Below are 22,047 nucleotides of genomic sequence, written 5' to 3' on the forward strand. Positions count from 1 at the left end.
TATTATGAAATGGGCCCCTGGTGGGGTTAATTATTTATAACACATCACACAGTCACAAAATTTACATTTACAGTAAAAGAAGGAAGACTCATACGAGGCTAGTATGTTTAATCTACTGCAAAATAATATCTCAGTTTAATGAACTAAATAAGATGGTGTAGCTGCATGGTTACAAAATCAAGCCTTCAATCTAGTAGAAAGATTAGAAAGGAGGAATGCAAAGGAAAGGAAACCACGAAAACGAAACTAAACGAAACGAAATAATAACAAACAGACTAAATGGCTATTTGTGTTGCAGTTATTGGAAAAGAAGTAAGTAATAATTAATTTTAAAAAGCTGAGTATATCAGCCTACCGCATTTTAGTGTTAATTTACATTTAAATTGTATAAGTTAATATATTTTTCACAATCATATATTTAACTTATTATTTTTTTTAGGTTATGTTATGTTGAACTAGGCATAGAAACCGATAGAAACTCCATCAAGTTGTTTAACAATCCAATAATATTCGACATAACTTAAACAAATGTAAGTGCTCAAACCATGTAGAGTCAGGACTGACAGCTTATTTAGAAAGATCTTTATTTGTTACGGGCTTGTACAATCTCTGGGTAAGTTAACTTACAGTTTCTTGACGGGGCTACGCTAATATCGATTTAACTTAACACTTTCGATTCGATTAGTAAATAAATTCGATTAGTAGTTCTTCATTAGATTTTTTCATTATTAACAAGTTTGGTTAGGTTATGACAGTTTCAATTTATAATTGATATAGGTAGTTAAAAATATTGATTATTAAATAATATTTTCAATAGATAGTTTCAATCGATAGTAGCGTAGCCCAGTTAAGAAACAACCCTAAATCGCCCCAATCGCTCAAAAAAAAAACCCAAAAAGAAAGTGTCAAAAGCAAACATAAACTTGTGTTTAAGAGAGTCATCCACCGGTTAGGCTATGTTAACTAGCCTAATAATAAAATTACGTTTTTCACACTGTTTAGGTATGATTTTATACCAATAACAAAACAAGTAGGGCCTATGCTATTTTTTCAGAATTCACCCAAGTTTATAGCTTGTTTGAGGGAGGAGCAAGAGTTGCAGTTTCATTACAAGGTCCACACATCTCTAGACATTGTAGAGGAGAAGCTATCGTCCCCAGGCAAAGTGAGTGGAGATTTGCGGGAACTCTACCTCGGACTTCTCTACTCCACTGAAGAACAGAAAATGTATCCTTTGTAAACCGAACCAATGCATTTTGTGTTTTTATATACAATAAAATAGCAATAAGATCTTCTCTTCGCAGAGCTGAAGCTAAGATCCATTGCGGCTAAGCTTTAGGAAATAATCTCTATGTTTCTCTCCGTAGAATTACAGGTTATGAAAAGAAACTCGTATTTTTTGTTATTTTGTTTCATTATCTGGTAAACTCAGTTCGACTTTCTAAAATACATTGATGAAGGGTGTTTTTACCTTTTTGTAAATATTAGCTCTCATTGTTGCTCACTTTATACTGTTGGTGCAATAATGTACTTAGCCAATATGGTTAATACATAAGTTATTGCAAAATGTTGAAAATGGATTTGGGACAACTCAAAATCAAAGTTTCTCTTGCCTACAGGTACTGTTAACTAACCTAAGTACCTTATTAACTTCTGTGCTCATGGAAAATTTCTTAACATATTTTTAGATTTGGTTATGTAACCAACACAAAAATTAAATTCATCATTGTGGTAGATTCAGCCAATTCCATGCTGCGGGATAATGAAATACGAACCGTAAGTAAATTTGGTAATGTAAGGATCTTTTTATAACCTTATTTAAATGACTTGTGTATTTTATATTTTACTGTTATAGGCCTACTGTTAGGCCTGAAACACAATGGTTGCTCCAAAACATTTCTAATGTAAAGTTTTGTTCAGATTTAAAAGTGAAATCAAAATATCATTAAAATAACCATGGGAACCTAGACCTATATATATTTTATATATCGCCAGAAACAAGATTTTTAGCTTAAAATAACTTAATGGTACAAACACTTTTCCGCGATTTAGATTCAAGATAACCAGTATAGTGACGAAAGTTGTTCTGAAAAGCTGTTGTACCAGAGATAATAAAGACATTCATTTATATTTATGTCTTTTTTTGTCATTTAACTCATTTAAAAAATATGAAGACCAAATGGAAAAATCTCTAAGGTTAACTATTTAACTAATTCATCAATACTGTAGGCCTACCTGAAATGTCTAATATTATATTCTTAGTTTTTTTTTTTTTTTTTTTTTTTTTTTTTTAAAGAGGTTGGTGGCCTCTTTTAACCTTGCATTTGCCCGTCCACATAGACTACAGATCTGTGCGTGGAACGTCTCCAGCAAAGCAAGGGGTGAGCCGGTACAGTACAAAGGTGAACTGTACTGATAAAAGTTTGTGGCAGTGACCAGGATCCGAACCCACGACACTTCTGCCTTGGGCCCAAAGTCCGTGACGCTACCAACTGAGCCACCGACTCACCATTGCTTTAGTCTCAGTCGATAGCATAGACATAGAATAGTTACAAAACCCTATTATGAATAGTATCTAGTGTTGACGGCACATCGATCACCTGGTGTGTCAAATGACACAACAAACAGAGCTACTCTCAACTGCCGCTGTTGCCGAATGGAATTCCTAGAGTTCTTGCCTACCACGTTGTTCTCAGGTTCGAGACCCGGCACAGACACTAACATTTCATCTCCAAATCGGGGATGTGGACGTCTCTCATAGCCGGGGGGCATGGTCAGTGTCGTGGACGCCATCAGGGATGTGGGAAATTCATGATGCCATAAAAAATCTTGTGTGGATCTTTCCTACTAATACTTATTCTACATATAGGCTACCGGACACGGAAAATTTGAAATTGTCTTTTGCTGATCTATAAGATTGATGGAATGTATTAATGAGTATATTTTATCCATGGTTTAATGTATCCTACAACATTTGTAATGATTATTTTTTCTGCAGATGTTTAGAAAGCTGCATGCAGCGTACACAGATGTGGTGTGTAATCCATTCCATGTACCGGGAGATAAGATAGAATCAAAGTAAGTACATTAAAATACACTGTCAACTTGAACATTAATTAGTTATATTTTACTAATACTCCCCCAAGTAACACATTTCGGGGGAAGACAGTGGTTTCAGTGCTTAAATAACACCCCTGCAACCCCCATTGTCATACGAAATATCTTAAAACATAAATAGCATTCCAAGTTGGATTCAAGATTCTAAATTGAAAGAATCAGGTCAAAATTTTTATCTCTTATGATTAAGTCCACTAAATCAATGGACCTTAGCTAAAGATATTTCTTGTCTAGTATGTTTTTTTTTTTTTAAGATAATTGTTGTTGAAATAATGAGTAAACCTTTTACAAATTCTAAGGCTTTATGTGAGTAAAAACCAACATTACAGAAAACACAAATAAACAAGTTAAATTTGCATAGTAACCAGGACAGCTGATCAAAGTTGTAATATCAAGGATATTAGAAATCATCACATTCTCCCTTGGTTAAAATTGAATGCATAATCTTGTAGGTATTTTGGAAGTCTTTTCTCCCTGATTGGTCTTTGATAATTTAATGTTAATGGTAAATTTGGTACACTTTCACTTGTTTCCAAATTATTGGTTGGATTTTCATTTATTTGTACATCATTTTGTGCCTCATCTTGTCCTTCTTGAGAATTTGATGTCTGGGCCATAGCAGTGTCAGTTTCATCTATGAGAAGTCTCACATTCCCTCAAGGAGCCAAATGCTTTAGAGACACGTTCGATTCTTGTCCATTTTGATTTCAAACATGAGCATACTGAGGGTTAGCTTCGATAATCTCTTCTTCATCCACTTTCTTGTCGTACTTGCTTGATTGATTATGGCGTTTTAGTAGAGCTGGTCCAGAAAAACTTAGCCATGTGGGCAAAGCAATTCCATTGCTTGATCTCCTAGAGTGCACAAAAAAGCGTTCGTGAGGAGTTGCATTGGTAGCCGTACACAGTAAAGATCTAATAGCACGCAATGCATCATGGAGAACACGCTCCCACTGCCTAATTGGTAAATTCTTTGTCTTTAGTGAAATGAAATGAAATGAAAATGTGCTTTATTGCACAATTTAGAACATAAATACATTTTTACACAGACACACTTGTCTTTAGTGCAAGGATTATTGTTCTCCAAAGTGTTCCGTTGAAGCGCTCGACTTGTCCATTTCCTTCTGGATTGTAAGGTGTTGTTTTACTTCTGGCGATACCATGAGAATGTAAAAACGATACTAGTTCTTGAGATAAAAATGAAGATGCTTTGTCGGAGTGGATGTAACTTGGAATTTCAAACATTGAAAACAGATTACTAAGACAATTAATCACAGTAGATGAACTAGTATTCCTACACGAATATGCAAATGGGAATCTGGAATATCAAAAATAAAGGAAAGAGCTTGTTGATCTGTCATTAGTTTGAAATGATGGCCAGTAAGAAAGTGTTTCCATTTCCGTACAGCTTCTACAATGGTACTTGCTTCCTTTTCAATAGCAGAGTGTCTTCTTTCAGTGTCAGAAAGACTTCTCGAATAGAACGCTATAGGTCTCCCATTTTGACTTAGAGTTGCAGCAACAGCAAAATCAGATGCATCAGTCTCTACCATCGAAGTATATAACACAACTGGAATGCTAGGTACCCGTTCAAGAAAGCGCACAGTTGTGGCAGCCTTCCCGCGCCACCATGTGAGACCCAGCAGATTTTAGCCAATTCATCGAATAGTGCGCGAAGTTGTTAACTCGCTCCTAGCCTTCAATAACAAAGATTAGAAGTTGTTATGAGTACAATAATGATACTAATGATAATGATAATGATACGAGCATGAATGTTGATTAAGTACAATAATAATGTTTATATATTCGTAATCTGCATTAAATGCAGAATGTAATGGTATAAATAAATTTTACTTTTGTTTTGAAATAGAAATTCTATAGTTAAAAAGAGTTAACAATTTTTACATTGTGACATGAAAAAGTTAGTATGCGAGGAACTATTTTTATTTTTGGGCCAGAAAAAAACTGTAAGCAAAAAAGTAGTAGTTTAAGAGATGATTTTTAACACGTGATTGAGCAATTTACAATCAAGTTTGTAGTTTGTTTGAAGTATAGTGATTGATAGTGCGACGAGGTTGATTTTATGTTGCAGCAACCTCCTCAGTCTAGCAACTCTATGTTTTTGCTACTCGATCATTGTAAAGCAAAATAAATTTTAACCTTTTTTAATAGTTGATATAAGTTAAAGAATACAACTAACTATTCTATGGATGTGATCATATATTTCATTTATTTGCAGAAGATAAATATCAATACCGGGAGAACAGCCCGCGGCGCGATTTATAAATAACCTCTTTGCGTTACTAATTACTCCATTACACACGACTAGAAATTTCGACTTCTTTGTAGCTTGAAGTTTGCTTCTGACCAAAAAATCCTCACTTAGTAACTTTTTCATGTCAAGGTGTGATATTTGTTCAACGTTTTTAGTTGTTACAATTCGAATTACGATTTAAATAAGATTATATTTATACTGTCAGATTCTGCAGTTAATGCAGATTCCGAATATATAACTTTAATTGCAGTCAACCTTTTGTATGCACGGCCAGGAGCGTATTAACAACCGCGTGCACGGCTTGAGGAACTGACATATTATCTGCATTGGGTCCCACATAGTGGTGGGCGAAGGTTGCTGAAACGGCGCGCTTTTTATCCCACGTCTCCTATCTACCCGGTGTTCCAGTTGTGTTACAGTAGAACTCCAATTATCCGAACTCCAATTAACCGAATCTCCAATTATCCGAATCGCTTATTTCAACAATTTTAAAAACGTAAAGCTACAGTAATAAGTTTTGCAAAATATAAAAGAATTGTTATTAAACACATTTAGCCAATTTTGGACTTTGATGGAACACTATTGACTTAACATGTATAGAACACTTGTACTATGAGCATTGTAAACTGTAAAAATGTTCTGATTTAAATTATTATTAATTAAAAGTTCACTTAGTACCGAAAATGAGGATTTTTCTCTGATTATCCGAATGGGGTCTGGTCCCTATTGATTCGGATAATCGGAGTTCTACTGTATATACTTCGATGGTCTCTACCAGTAGTGGACTTTCTGGGTCAATGGTAGTAATAATCGAGCTGGCAATGTCCTTTTTCAGTTCCTCAAAGGCAGATTTTGCAGATTGAGGCAAAAGAAAGATTTACAACAGACTAAGTTTTGTATTTTGTCTGAAAGATTACATATCCACTTAGAGTAAAAGACAAACATTCCCACAACACGCTTAAGGGATGTCGCATCTTTCGGAAGAGGCATCTCCAAAACGGTTTTAGTCTGTCTGGATCTGGTCTCATGGTCTTATTACATATCAAATAACAGCTTTATTGAACTATGAGAAAACTTGGACTTCTTATCGTTCAAAGTGAAATTATACATTTTAGCTACCTGAAGAAACCTTTGTAAATTCTCGTCATGTTCTGCTTGAGAACCGCCACAGATGGTTAGCCTATATCATCTAAATAAGCATATACACTCCTTTAAGGTTTCTTTTGATATTATAGAGTCTATCACTCTTTGAAAACAGGCTACACCGTTGGTGAAACCAAGGGGGATTCTAGTGAACTGGTATAGCTTACCATAAGCTTCACAAATGCTGTGTAAGGTCTTTCTTCTGCAGAAATGGGAATTTGATGATACAGGGAGCGGCAGAAATATCTGACGGTTTTCATGCGAGTACAGTCCGGCAGCCAAGTGGAGGAGGGTGGTGGGGAGCGGCTCATTCTCAAGGCCAAAGATGACATTTCAGTCGCCATAGAGCAGTGGACCGGCGGTATACATCGCGCGTTTGTCGTTGAGGCGTATTTTAAAAATAACGATTCTGTTGTTGATACGCAACGTAAGTTTCGTAGGCATTTTAATGTGGCTCGTGGGGAACCTATCCCATCCCGAAACACCATCAAATGTGGGTGGATACCTTTAGATCCACAGGATCAACTGCAAAACGTAGGCCCACAGGCCGTCCAAGGTCAGTGAGGACGCCGGAGAACGTGGAGCGAGTGCGACAAACAGTGCTAACGAGCCCGCATCGCCCGGCGCGTGGACAAGCTGCTGCTCATGGCATGTCTGAGCACTCTATTCGACGAATTTTGCTGAAGTTTTTGGACGATTGCTATTTTATATGGGTGAAAGTGAAGGTCTGAGTTCAAAATTCGTCGAATAGAGCGCTCAGACATGCCATGAGCAGCAGCTTGTCCACGCGCCGGGCGATGCGGGCTCGTTAGCACTGTTTGTCGCACTCGCTCCACGTTCTCCGGCGTCCTCACTGACCTTGGACGGCCTGTAGGCCTACGTTTTGCAGTTGATCCTGTGGATCTAAAGGTATCCACCCACATTTGATGGTGTTTCGGGATGGGATAGGTTCCCCACGAGCCACATTAAAATGCCTACGAAACTTACGTTGCGTATCAACAACAGAATCGCCATTTTTAAAATACGCCTCAACGACAAACGCGCGATGTATACCGGTCCACTGCTCTATGGCGACTGAAATGTCATCTTTGGCCTTGAGAATGAGCCGCTCCCCACCACCCTCCTCCACTTATTTATTTATTTATTTATTTATTAAACATCATCACATTACATCAATTCTCTTGACAGGTGATTTGTCACAAAGTCTAATACTAATACTATACTACATTTTAAAATAAAATAGCTTACAAAAGAAATAAAGCATATAATAAGCTACAAACCTATGGGAGAAGCAATATCTTTCAAATATACTCATTTTCCAGATATTCCTCTAACGAGTAAAATGCCCTCTCCAAAAGGAAATTTTTTAAAGATAGTTTAAATTTAGAGAATGAGGCAATGTTTTTAATCCCAGCGGGTAATTTATTGTAAATTTTTGGTCCCATATACTGAGGGGATAAATGAAAGATTTTAAGCCTATGTTGAACTGGTTTTATAATATTTTTGAATCTTGTGTTATGTGGATGAGATTGTTGACAGTCCATGAATGTGTCGAAATCACTTTTAACCATTAATGCCAATTTGTAAATATAAGAGCTAAAAAAAGTTAAAATTTTAAAATTAATAAATAAATCTTTACAATGTGTTCTACGGGAGACTCTGGCCATTAATCTTACAGCTCTTTTTTGGAGAGTAAATATTTTTTTGGCCTGGCTTGATGAGCCCCATACAGTAATTCCATAATTCATAATCGATGAAAAATATGCGTGATATACTACTATTTGTGTTTCTAGATTAGTAGTATCCCGAATTATTGTGAGAACAAATGTTGCTGAGCGTAGTCTTTTTGATAGGTTTTTAATGTGTTTTTGCCAATTTAGTTGTGAATCAATTTCTATTCCCAAATAATTTATTGACTGTTGTGAATGAATTGTAGTTAAGTTTGTATTTACAATTATTTCTTGGTTAATATTGGATGCAGAAAACTGAATTAGTTGAGTTTTTGCCACATTCATGGACAGGCCATTTACTGCAAACCAATCCCCAAGGAGTTGAAATTCCTTAGTTATTGAGGCTTGAATGAACTCATTGTTTTGTCCTGTGCATATTAAAGCGGTATCATCTGCGTATTGAAAGGTGGACATCTTAGTAGCATTGCATAGATCATTAACATAAATAATAAATAAACAAGGGCCGAGAATGGAGCCCTGAGGAACTCCATTGGGGTTAATGTTCCACTCTGATTTATAATTTCTCTGCATTTTTTGTAAAATAAGTCTTTGTTTTCGGGTCTTTAAATATGATATGAACCATTTTAATTCAGTATTTTTTATTCCATGCATACTTAATTTTTCTATGAGTATCTCATGATTCACACAGTCAAAAGCCTTGGATAGGTCACATAGCACACCCACAGTCTTCTGCGATCCATCCAAGGCTTCCGCAATGTAGTTAATCATTTTTGTTATGGATTTTTCAGTACCGAGTTCTGGGCGGAAACCAAACTGTGAAGGATTTATTAAATTATTGCTTTCTAAATATTCTGTTAGTTGAATCTTTACAATTTTTTCAAAAATCTTTGAGAAACAAGGCAGAAGGGCGATGGGGCGGTAGTTAGAGGGATCGTTGACATCGCCCTCTTTGAACAGAGGTTTAATCTCAGCCAACTTTAGCTTATCAGGAAAAACCCCCCCCTCAAGGGACTGATTCACTATTTGGCATAATGGATGTTCTATCAATTTAAAAACTCTTTTAATGACAAAAAGAGGAATTTCATCCCAACCTGAGGACTTAGTGTTACTGAGAGATGTAACAACTTTTCTTAACTCGTCAATTGAAACATTTCTAAATTTAAATGTTAATTTGGAACGTGGATGATTTTCGATTAGTAACTGAGTGGCTTTTAATTTATCTGTTGATTTGTTGGCATACTGAGAAACATTAATAAAAAAGTTATTGAATTTATTTGCTACCAATACTGCACAATTTTGTATATCCCTTTCATGTTTGAATTTAATCTCAACTGGAGTATCAGATATTTGTTTATTAAGTCCTGTTTCATTTTTCACTACTACCCAAGATGCTTTACTTTTATTCTTAGATTTTTTAATAAAATCGTCATTAGCTTTCAGTTTTGCTAGTGCAACTACTTTTTTAAAGACCTTTCTGTAGTTTTTGTAATAGATTAAAAACTGAGGGTTACGATTCCATTTTGATTCTTGGTGCAACTTATTTTTATTTTCTGCTGAAATTTTTATTCCTGTTGTTATCCAGTTATTTTTGTTACGTTTATTCTTTGGACGATCTACTGTTTTGGGGAATGCCTCGTTGAATGAATTTAGAAAGTTTGTAAAAAATTTATTGTAATTTGTATCTACATTAAAGGTTTCAAAAGGGTTCCAAATAACATTATTTAGTGTGTTTTCAAAGGTTTGAAAATTTGTTTCTGTAAACTTCCGAGTAAGTTTTTTATTTACACCCTTAAGTCTTGGAGAGGACATTTTCTCAAATGACAAAAGTAAAACTTTGTGGTCTGATGCACCTATGTCTAAAACTAAACTGCTAGTTTTTTTTGTCTGCAAGTTAGAAATAATATTGTCAATGCAAGTACTTGAAATACTGGTTACCCTAGTTGGAACAAGAACGTTAGGTTTGAATCCAAAACAATCACAAATTTCTAGTAAATTATCAGTACTTACTTTATCGGTAAATAAATCTATATTTGTGTCTGACATTATAAAAACATTTTTTGACATTGCTTCCAAAGCTATTTTGTCTAATAACATTTCAAACTTTTCTAAAAATATTTTATCTATGTCCCTACCTGGAATTCTGTATACTGAAATAAAAACTGAATTCCAGTCCTTGACTTCAATAAAAGATCCTTCAAAAGAACATTGTTCATTTAAAAATTTTAAGTCATTTCTAATCTTAAAACTAACATTTTTGTCAATCATTAAACATGAACCCCCCCGCCATTGATCTATTCTAGCATAGTAGTCAGCAATTACAAAACCATCTAGTTTATTTAAAACATTTATACTTTTAACATCAAGCCAATGTTCATTTATAGATATAACATTAATTTTGCAATCCATATTTCCAATAAACAGATTAAGGTCTACATAGTTGTTTAGAAAACCCTGAATGTTAAAATGTAATAAAAACATATCTTTTCCAAATTTACTATCAGACCCTAACTTGACATGTGCATCAGTAAAATGATCTATTTCTCTAAAAAAATATCTTTACTATTAGTACTACTTGTATTCTGCTTGTTGTTACCACTTGTACTCTGCTTTTCACTACCACTTTTGCACTTGTTACTTTCACAACGCTGTAACTGATGGTGTGATGGGATGAGTGGAGGGAAGGTGTTGAGGCTGGCCAGGATAGGCACATCATCGTCTGGCCTCTGTGATGTTGGATGGTCATGGTGGGGTGAAGGACCTGGAGCCGCAACAGCTTCAGACATAGAAGCATCCTGCTCAGTAGCTGACAACTTAGTATGCCTCTGTATTTCCTTGTATTCATTACTGATGTCATGAGTTCCGGGACTGCTGCAGATGTAATCAGTTTGTGGAGAAGCAGGATGACTGGATTGTTGACTCTCACAATACTGTAAGCGGGAGTTGACTGTAGAATTATCTAGCTGCTGTGGAACTTGCAGTTTTGAGGGATCAGATGGAAGATCATCACTTGGCTGCCGGACTGTACTCGCATGAAAACCGTCAGATATTTCTGCCGCTCCCTGTATATGCTGATTTCAAGTCAATAGTACTGAATATTGCATAGCTAGCCACTTTACTTACAATGTCGTCAAACTGGGGTAGTGGGTAAGCATCAAGTAAAGTATATTTATTTATCGTTTGTGAATAGTTAATAACTAGACGTTTCTTATGGTTTTCATTCAGAGTGATTAGTGGCTGAGCTCGCCAGGGAGAGTTAGTCTCTTCGATAATGCCCTCAGATAGCATGTTTTGTACCTCACAGGTACGGTAATGAATTGTTTGTCTTCGTCTGAAAATCGTCGGGTCTTAGTGGCAATGGGTCGTATATTAGGAACTAAATTACTGAACAATTTTGGAGATACATCATCAGCCGATAGTAAGCTACATATGGAAAGTGGTGGTCTAGGTCCTCCAAAAGATATGTCAACATGAGAGTGATACTTAATGAGATCATGTCCGAGTAATACATCTGCACATAACTGCGGCAAAATTGACAACTTAAAACCATTGTACATATGACCTTGAATATGTAAGTCTACTAATACGTAGCCTAATACTAAGGACGCCAAAGTTGTAGTGGCCATAGAAACCTGTCCACTTCCAGGGATTACTTTAATTCCGTGTTTTAAACAAAATCATGATTTATTTATGTAGCTATCAGAAATACCAGTATCAATTAAAGAGTTAGCATGTCTACCATTTACTCTGGCTGAGACGACAGCTTTTGACAAGCAAGCAGGTCCAGCGGCAGTAATATTAGCTGTAGTATTTCCAGACGAATCGGGAAAAAGCAGACACTTCATTGTTTCGACTAAAACCTCTGTTGATAGGTTTGGATTTACATACCTTTGAGAAGTGACCTTTTTTACCACAACAATGGCAGGTGACATCTTTTGCTGGACATACAGAACGAGGATGATGCTGATGGTCACAGAAGACGCACCTAGACTGTGCAAAAACTCAAATAAATTGCTAAAATAATGAGTAAACCTCTAAAAATTATAACGCTTTATTTGAGTAAAAACCAACATTACAGAAAAACACAAATAAACAAGTTAAAATTTGCATAGTAACAAGGACAGCTGATCAAAGCTGTAATATCAAGGATATTAGAAATTGTCACAAATGTAAGGGTTTTTTATGCTACTAGTATGTTTTCTATATGATTGTGGTTGGTTTAGAGGAAAGGTTTAGAGATTCAAACATAATTCGACATTTTTTTGTTCTAGAAAGTTTGATGCAGTTGTGAGAGCCATCCTTCAAGGGAATTGAGTAACAAAGAAGTGCAACATCAACGCCACATCAAAGATGTTATATGTGTAAAGGAAACATAGTTCTCCTTTTTATACCTTGTAAATTTGTATTTAATCATTCATTGTATAAATATGTCATAAGTTAATGAATCCTATTGACTAAAAAAAATGTTTATATTTTTTTCTGGGTATTCCATTTTATTACCCTTTCCATCTATTTGGCTGATCATCCCAATATAAGGTTGTACAATCAGTCAAATCTTGAATAGGTAAGGTATTGAGGAATCATTTTGTCAGTTTTTGATGTAAAAGATTCATCATCCTGAATCTGTTTTACATACACCAGCAGTTGCTGGGGTAAAAATGTAAACAAAATTACCCTTGTTACTATATTTGATAACGTTGTTCGATAACATTTCTTTGTTCACGACTTTAAATAAGTTAAATAAATTACTCATACCATACATAGGCATTGGAATAATTGTTTCAAGAAAAGCTTATCCAAATTTTAATGGAGAAATAAAAACGTTGTTGCCTAGAATTGAAAGCGAGCTTCAATGTTGCAATTTGACTAGTGTCTTTACCTTTAGTAATACCTTTAGCTTAGGGACAAATCCTTAAGTACTAACAATCACTAGTCATAATTACTTATGACAGCTTTTTTAAGTAGCCGTTTCAGTTCAGTTCTTAGAATTAAAAGTTTCTCATAACAGTATTGTTTACTTACATAACAGCATATGTGTTATTTACTTAACAACACGGGTAACGGACCAATGAGGTTCAAGGATTGAGAGAGAAGTAAAATTGCAATGCTTCGAACTTCAACTAATCAGCTGTTAACCAATTTAATTGTTAACGATTGGTGCAATTAGTGATTGGTACAATGAGTCGTTGCATCACTTGTCAGTGGCAATGAGAGATTATGAACGAAAACTTAACCTCTCTTAGAAGTTTTGAGTAGGTAGTGATTATTGTAAGTAATTAAAAAACGGTCTTAGGTAAAGTAGTGTACGCAAACTACTACAAAATAATTCAGTAAAAACCTATAAAGTCTTGAGTATATTGCTACAGTACATACTTGTAATTTTATTATGCAATGTGCAAGCAAATATTTCTGCAACGCATATATTTACCGCTAAAATAGTTCAAACTTGATTTATTACGTTTCGATCCTTTTCTAGAATGCACAGGTTAATCTACTCTGGTTATTAGATGAATTAATTTAATGCGTTCAGTAAATAGGTACTAAATATAAACTAAAAAATGCTATCTAGATTGTTTGACCCAAATAAAAACAATACCCAGAAAATTAAACCTCACCTACTTCGATGTTTTCAAATCCACTGGTGAAGAAACTTTTGAAATTAACTTTGCAACTTTAAACTGGAATTAATTTAGATACTTTCTTTTTGTTGTAACTTTCAACCTTGTCTGTTTAATTGAGTGCTCATTTCGAGAACTATATTTTAAGCCGGTTCACCTCTAATTATAAAATGTTACAATATATTCTACATTAATTAGCTGTATGTTCTTCACTAAGGTAAATGAACACAACTGGTTCCTTAGAAGTTACTGTCGAAAAATAGTTATTGTGTTGTAAAAATAATTATTGATAAAACAATGTAATTTCGATAATTAATCAAAATTACACATAAGACCATCACTAGACCATCGCTAATACTCCTTTTACGTTGTTTAGCATTGTTTAAATGGAGAAAAGTGGTCATACATTACGAAAACAACACGTTTCTCTGTTATTATTTATCCAATATTAACAAATAAGGTATCATTGAAAACTACATAAAATTTACAAATTTTTTTTTGCTCTTGCAATTTGTTTGTTAAGTTAACGGTTTTCGTGAAATTTGGCATCAAATATTTTAAATGGCCGCCATTTTGAAATGGTTAATGATTTTTTTAGTATAATTTCTAACGATAATAGGTCTTAATAAGATTAACATTTTGCAAAATATCAAAGCTGTGTCTTAAACCGTTTAGGGGTTATTAATGTTTTTGTAAAAAACACATAAATGCCGACAGTCGGTAAACTAGACACCACAGACCCATGTTCTTATGGTGAAATGTGTTTGTCTTGACCTGACCAATAACGCTATATAAATGTGTTTAGAGAGTTACGGGACACCCTGTATAATAGTTTGGACAGTATATCAGAAAATATGCTAACCAACTGCTGTTCTTTTTACAAGAAAGTTTTAACTGACTACTGTACTATAAGATACCTATGCGTAGAACAGGCACACAGCTAGTCCAATCAACTAAATGCGTAAATCCAAGTCCCAAGGTTATTGATCTCTTCTCTTGGTTTTGGATTTTCTCACAAGTTATCGAAAGTCAAAGTTATTTCCCATCAATTGCATTATTTGCAAACAACTTTTAATGTAAACACATCGGTGACAGTTTGAAAAAACAACCTTATCCCAACAACTTTTTGTTAGTTAATTGAAGACGTATTCTATAAACCATGCATGTTTGGTATATCTAGTAAACATTAGAAGGAGATGTGAGAAAATCACACAATGTTAGGTTTTTGAACGTTTTAAATTTATTTCCTAAGTAGGTAGGCAATGTCCGGAATGTAAATCATCCTTTGATAACTTTATAGGAATACTTTCCAATCAAAAGTTCCAACTTCAAAACTTCCAACAAAACAACGCCAAGCTTGAATAATGGAATTCCTTTTCTCTTTTGATAGTGTAAATTAAAAAGTATCCCAATGTTACATTTTACTTTTGACACACGTATTACCGTGTGTCATCATTAGTAATTTAAACTGCCCAGATAAATACCATACAAACGGCAAAAATCATATCTTTTTATGCCTTTAAATGTTACATTAGGCATGCAGTGTCTTTATGTTTGCCAGAAAAAAATCTTAACACACATTTTTGCATACTTCTACGCATACGCAAATGAAACAATCATCTTTTTGTGCTGTATCTCCAGAGAACGGAAAATGTGATTGTAATAAGTCATTTATAGTATTGTGGTTGCCTTGTTTTTGACCAGTTCACAAAATACATGGAGTGGATGGATTACCCTTCCACTTTTAGAACTTTTAAATTATTTTCTAATCCAAATAAAAATATTTTTTAATACTGTTCTAAGTTTTGTAGAATTTCAAAGGTACTTTATGTCCAAATGGATAATGTAATTTTGTGTCTGAAAACTATTTTCCATTGAAATTCTGATGAGCTGACCTAAAACAGGAATCACTTATCAAAACCTGAATGGTTATGGATAACTGGCTCACATATATGACGTGGGACGATATATCACAAGTATTGTACTTCACGATGATTAATATGTTAGGAAGTCCACCAAAGGTTCAAAACACAATATTGATCCAAGCTCCAACCTTACAATATTTACCGGTAATGCCTTTAATACTTGCTGGGGGACATTCTGAAACGTTTCGAAAATATTTTTTTAGAAGAAATTGATTATTTACGAACATTTGAAACGGATGCTTAACTATTGCAGCCATAGTTGTAGTAGGATGTTTTATGCGGGTCGAATATTCATGGACGTCATACTACGATTTTGACGAGCCTTAAAAACGTTAAGTTTTATGTCAAAGCACGATACAAATATTTAAATTAATTGTTAATTCTAGGTACAATCAAGATTATGAATATTTAAGAAATATAGCATTGAAGAAAATTACTCTATCTTCGTTTTATTTCATAACAATTTATTGTAATTGCATTTGATATGACGATTTGAAAATGATTCCCAGAACAGTATGAGTTCATTTCTGTACGTTATTAATTCTTTAACAATAATTTATAAATATCAAAGATACAAGTTAAAAATCAGTTATTGCCATGAAGGTCGCCTACCTTTTTTGAAAACTGCGTACACTTCACTAGAGATAATAGCATGCGAAGAACGGAAAAAACCAATTGGCCTGGCACTTACAATAAAAGTTTAACAGTTAAAACTTTAACAGTTAACAAAAACAGACAGTTAACTCATTTTCCAGACTGTTTTTGTTATAATTCGTTATGTTAAGCTTAACAAGAATGATTAAATATTTTATAACAACACAACATGACAAATGAAATATTTAGTTTGTAATCAAGAAGTTAAACACAAACATAGCTTACTGACACCGGAAGCCTGTAATATAATTTAAAAGATAAATTTTTGGTGTGGTACTGCTGCAATACCTACAAAAGAAACAAACTCTTCTAATTAAGTTACTCTGTCTATGTTAATCCACTTTTCTCACAACCACCTATTATTGTATTTACTTTGCAATCAAAATTTACCAAGCTATCATTTTGCATTAAATAAACACTGCTTTCCCGTTTGTGTGTTAAAACGCTGAATGTATTATTCTAATTAGTTTGCTCTTGAGCTAGTCTCGTAGGCTATTTTCTGATATTTTAATACCCGAGTATTTAAAAATTGATTGAACAATCTTAAATAAACTCTTTGAGTATACACAAACAATGCAATACTGACTACTTTCTAACATCGTGATAGGTTATAGAGGCGTTTTTTGTACAAAGCTTTCATTTTTTGATTAAAAAAATTTACACTGGTGTGCCTTTTACGAATTAAAACACTTAATGCTTGAATTTTAGAATATTCGTTTTGCCAGAATCTTATAATTTTCGCAGTATTTTTTAATTACATGTATTGGTTAAATTAAATCTATATCACTATACACGATTTATGCAACAACACCCTCTTACAGCACTGCAATACATTACATAAGAGGAGGTCCTATTGTTACAGGTAAGTAATGACATTACTTCCTTGTGTCAACAAAAGACAAACCATTACAAATAATATTATTTCCAATTGCCTTCCTAACTTTGATCCTTCATGTTAGAATTTGTATGAAAAATTTATATCTCAGTTACTCCGTATGTACAAATACCCCCGCCGCAGCAAACCTGCAGACTAAGCGAGTTTCCATTTGCCTGATTGGATTTACAGTAGTCGCAGCTAGTCTGGGCGCGCGGACCCTTGTGTACTAGCCGTGCTTTAACGGCTCGCTCACCCCCACAGCCTCGCTGAACAACCCCAGAGAGCCGTGTGGGCCAGATGTTTTTGGAAATGAGCAATAAACACTCCCCTCTACACCCCCCGCCATAGCGCGGCCGCGCGCCCAGACTAGCTGCGAGTACTGTACACTAAAATGTCTCCTTAAAAATATCACATTTATTCCCTATTTAAATAGAATCAGTTTAACACATCCTTAGGTTTGCTGCAACAGGGAGGGTAAAAGTGTTTTTTTTAAATGTTAATAGTTAGTAAGAAATAAAAACATTTTCAAAATTTGGGCAAAAAATGTTAATACACAAGCAAACTACAACAGTTTACTTATTCTCCATAAGAATAACATGGGAATTTTAAATTTACAATTTTTTTGAATTTTCTCCGTAACCATTAGGTGCATTATAACTCTTCAATATACTAAATTATTTGTTTTTTAAGCTCTACAAAATAGTTTTAAAAAAAATTGCAAAATTGTATGTTTTTTGAGTCAAAAGTGGGAAAAACCCATTTTTACCCCATAAAACTCCCTATAAACCCCCGTTCCCTTGGTCCGATCATGCTGGTTCGCGAACTCGTTCGAATAAACGTAGGTTTACACGTTTGTACCAAATTTCATCAAAATCGGATCGTTTTTGTTCGAGTTATCGCGCTAACGGACACATATATAAATATATTTAATATATATATATAAATATATATATACATATGAATTTGAACGGATGGTGATTTTGGCCTCTAGGGACCTCAAAACGAAAAAAAATCGGTCCCGGGTCCAGGTATTACCATGAGTACTACGGTAATAGCTTATTCCCTATGGGAAATTCGCTAAAATGTATATACAGTTAATATTCCGATATTGATCTAAAATATTAACAGTAGCTTATAAACAGACATAATGTCATAATGACATAATTGTTTTCTTACTTATCACTTGCTTTGTATTTAGACTAAGTTGCAAGCTGGTTAACTACGGTAATGTTTTTAAATACATGGATGACTTTACCCCACACCCAGACATTGTTTACATCCCAAGAAATCTTGGGTTGCTTTCTTATAGAAAGAACAGAAAAAGAAAGAAACTTATTGGTTTTTTCCATGTACTCGTATAGAGATAAAAGGATTTGAAACAATAAGGTTGATCCAATTGACCCTACATTCTCTTTGTGTAGTCTAGTTCTGCTATTTCAATGCAATATACAATCGAGTTTCCAGTTAAAAACGTAACCGGAGACCCGATAGAGACGAGTATTGAATTTGTGTATTGGCCTAATATGTTTTTGGAAACTATTCAAGTATAATTTCAATGTCACACTGATCTGGGTTTATTGTAGTCACAATAACACAAAGTCATGACCCAAGTTACTTTGCTGATGTAACAAAGACATATCACACGCGATAAGAGTAAGTTATGTGTTACCTGCGAGAAAAGGTTGTATTGAGCCACAAGCGGCGCCAGACTTATACTGTCTGGCAACAAGTGTTATCGTTTGGGACTCAAAGAGTTATTTTAAATCGAAATACTGGTAAATTCACAGTTGTTTTTCTCAATATTCATATCCTCTAAACAATATTATTTATTGAAAATAATTTTCCTAACAATACTAACAGTTGACGTTATTTTTAGCTAATTTCCCATAGATAAGTAGTTATTACCATATGTGGCATTTTGTACGGTAAGACCTGGACCCGGGACGAATTTACTTTTTCATTTTGATGTCCCTAGAGGCCAAAAACATTATTCGTTCAAGTTGTTATTATATATTTATATAAAAAATCTAATTCTACTGTATATTATGTGTGTGTGTTAATGGTGAGGTTGAGGTGGTATTTTAACTAATTTTAACCATTGTGGAAAGTAGCTTTCAGTTATAGGCCTACTTTAGGGCTATGCCTCATAGATCTTTAAAGCATTTTTTTACTTGAAACTGTCAGATACTTTATTTGTTTATATATAATAGTTTGGACAGTATATAAGAAAATATTCTAACCAGCTGCTGTTCTTTATATAAGAAAGTTTTAACTGACTACTATAAGATAACTGTGCGTAGAACGGGCACACAGCTAGTCCGCCCAACTAAATGTGTAAATCCAAGTCCCGAGGTTATTGATCTCTCTTGGTTTTGGATTTTCTCACAAGTTATTGAAAATCAAAGTTATTTCCCATGAAATCGGTGACAGTTTGAAAAAAACAACCTTATCCAAACAACTTTTTGTTATTTAATTGAAGACGTATTCTATAAACCATGTTTGGTATATCTAGTAAACATTAGAAGGAAATGTGAAAAAAATCACACAATGTTAGGTTTTTGAACGGTTTAAATTTATTTCCTAAGTAGGTAGGCAATGCCCGGAATGTAAATCATCCTTTGATAACTTTATAGGAATACTTTCCAATCAAAAGTTTAACAAAACAACGTCAAGCTTGAATAATAGAATTCCTTTTCTCTTTTGATAGTGTAAAAAAGTATCCCAATGTTACGTTTTACTTTTGACACACGTATTACCGTGTGTCATCATTAGCAACTGTCCAGATTTATACCAAACTGCATAAGATAAATACCATACAAACGTCAAAATCCTTTCTTTTTATGCCTTTAAGTGTTACATTAGGCATGTATTGTCTTTATGTTTGCCAGAAAAAAATCTTAACACACATCTTTGCATACAGTACATAAAAGAAACAATCATCTCCCTTTTGAGCTGTATCTCCTGAAAACGGAATAAAATGTGATTGTTATAAGTCATTCATAGTAGGGTACTGCGGTTGCCTTGTTTTTGACAATTCACACATCCATGGAGTGGATGAATTACCGTTCCACTTTAAAAACTTTTCAGTTATTTTCTAATTCAATTAAAATATGTTTAGTACTGTTCTAAGTGTTGTAGAATTTCTTATTTGATAAAGGTATTTTTTGTCTTAACGGATAAGTTAATTTTGTGTCTGTAAAATATTTTCCGTTGAAATTCTGATGAGCTGACCTAAAACAGGAATCACTTATCAAAACCTGAATGGTTATGGATAACTGGCTCACATATATGACGTGGGACGATATATCACAAGTATTGTACTTCACGATGATTAATATGTTAGGAAGTCCACCAAAGGTTCAAAACACAATATTGATCCAAGCTCCAACCTTACAATATTTACCGGTCATGCCTTTAATACTTGCTGGGGGGCATTCTGAAACGTTTCGAAAATATTTGATAACAAATTTATTATTTACGATCATTTGAAACGGCTGCTTAACTATTGCAGCCATAGTTAGTTGTTGTAGGATGTTATGCAGGTTGGATATTCAGGGACGTCATACTAGGCCTACGATTTCGATGAGCCTTAAAAACGTTAAGTTTTATGTCTATAGTACGATCTAGTATTCGTGGTACGAACAAAATATTTAAAATAATTGTTGATTCCAGTATCAAGATTATGAATATTTAAACAATAGCATTGAAGAAAATAACTCTATCTTAGTTTTATTTCATAACAATTGTATTTGCATTTGTTATAACGATTTTAAAATGATTCCCAGAATAGTACAAGTTCATTTCTGTGGGTTATTAATTCTTTATCAATAATGAAATATCAAAGTTAACAAATCAATTATTATCACGAAGGTCGCCTACCTTTTTAGAAAACTCCGTACACTTCACTAGAGATAATAGCATGTGAAGAACGGAAAAAGATTGGGATTCATCATTGCCAATATTTATTACTGATAGTAAGCAACACGTTAGGGAAGTGGCCTGGCACTTACAATATTAAAAAAAGTTTAACTAAGAAACACACTCCTTTTCTTAACTGTGTTTTTTATAATTCGTTATGTTAAGCTTAACAGGAATAATTCAATGTTTTATAACAACACAACATGACAAATGAAATATTTAGTTTGTAATCAAGAAGTTAAACACAAACATAGCTTACTGACACCGGAAGCCTGTAATATAATTTAAAAGATAAATTTTTGGTGTGGTACTGCTGCAATACCTACAAAAGAAACAAACTCTTCTAATTAAGTTACTCTGTCTATGTTAATCCACTTTTCTCACAACCACCTATTATTGTATTTACTTTGCAATCAAAATTTACCAAGCTATCATTTTGCATTAAATAAACACTGCTGTCCCGTTTGTGTGTTAAAACACTGAATGTATTATTCTAAGCGGTTTGCTCTTGAGCTTGTCTCGTAGGCTATTTTGCGATATTTTAATACATGAGTATTTAAAATTCGATTAAACAATCTTAAATAAACTCTTTGAGTATTCACAAACAATGCAATACTGACTACTTTCTAACATCGTGATAGGTTATAGAGGTTTTTTTTTGTACAAAGCTCTCATTTTTTATTAAATAAATTTAACCCTGGTGTGCCTTTTACGAATTAAAGCACTGAATGCTTGATTTTTAGAATTTCATTTTGCCAGACTCTAACGAATTTCGCAATATTTGTTATATACATGTATTGTAATTTGGGTGAACGGGTTTAAATTAAATCTA

The 22,047-nt window shown here is 34.0% G+C and overlaps 1 protein-coding gene across 1 annotated transcript; it reads left to right on the forward strand.

Annotated features, from left to right (window-relative positions):
- Positions 1 to 231: 231 nt before the first annotated feature.
- LOC128995939 (trafficking protein particle complex subunit 2-like protein) lies at positions 232 to 12,700 on the forward strand. Its single transcript, XM_054421004.1, has 5 exons — positions 232 to 312; positions 1,055 to 1,227; positions 1,689 to 1,776; positions 2,999 to 3,078; positions 12,495 to 12,700. Exons 1-5 carry the CDS (start codon positions 280 to 282, stop codon positions 12,535 to 12,537), a joined length of 417 nt encoding a protein of 138 aa, XP_054276979.1. The 5' UTR covers positions 232 to 279; the 3' UTR covers positions 12,538 to 12,700.
- Positions 12,701 to 22,047: the final 9,347 nt, after the last annotated feature.

This window comes from Macrosteles quadrilineatus, unplaced genomic scaffold (assembly GCF_028750875.1).
Source record: "Macrosteles quadrilineatus isolate MER2022 unplaced genomic scaffold, UCM_ALF_1.0 Scaffold_5__1_contigs__length_97177068, whole genome shotgun sequence".
Classification (NCBI taxonomy): Eukaryota; Metazoa; Arthropoda; class Insecta; order Hemiptera; family Cicadellidae; genus Macrosteles; species Macrosteles quadrilineatus.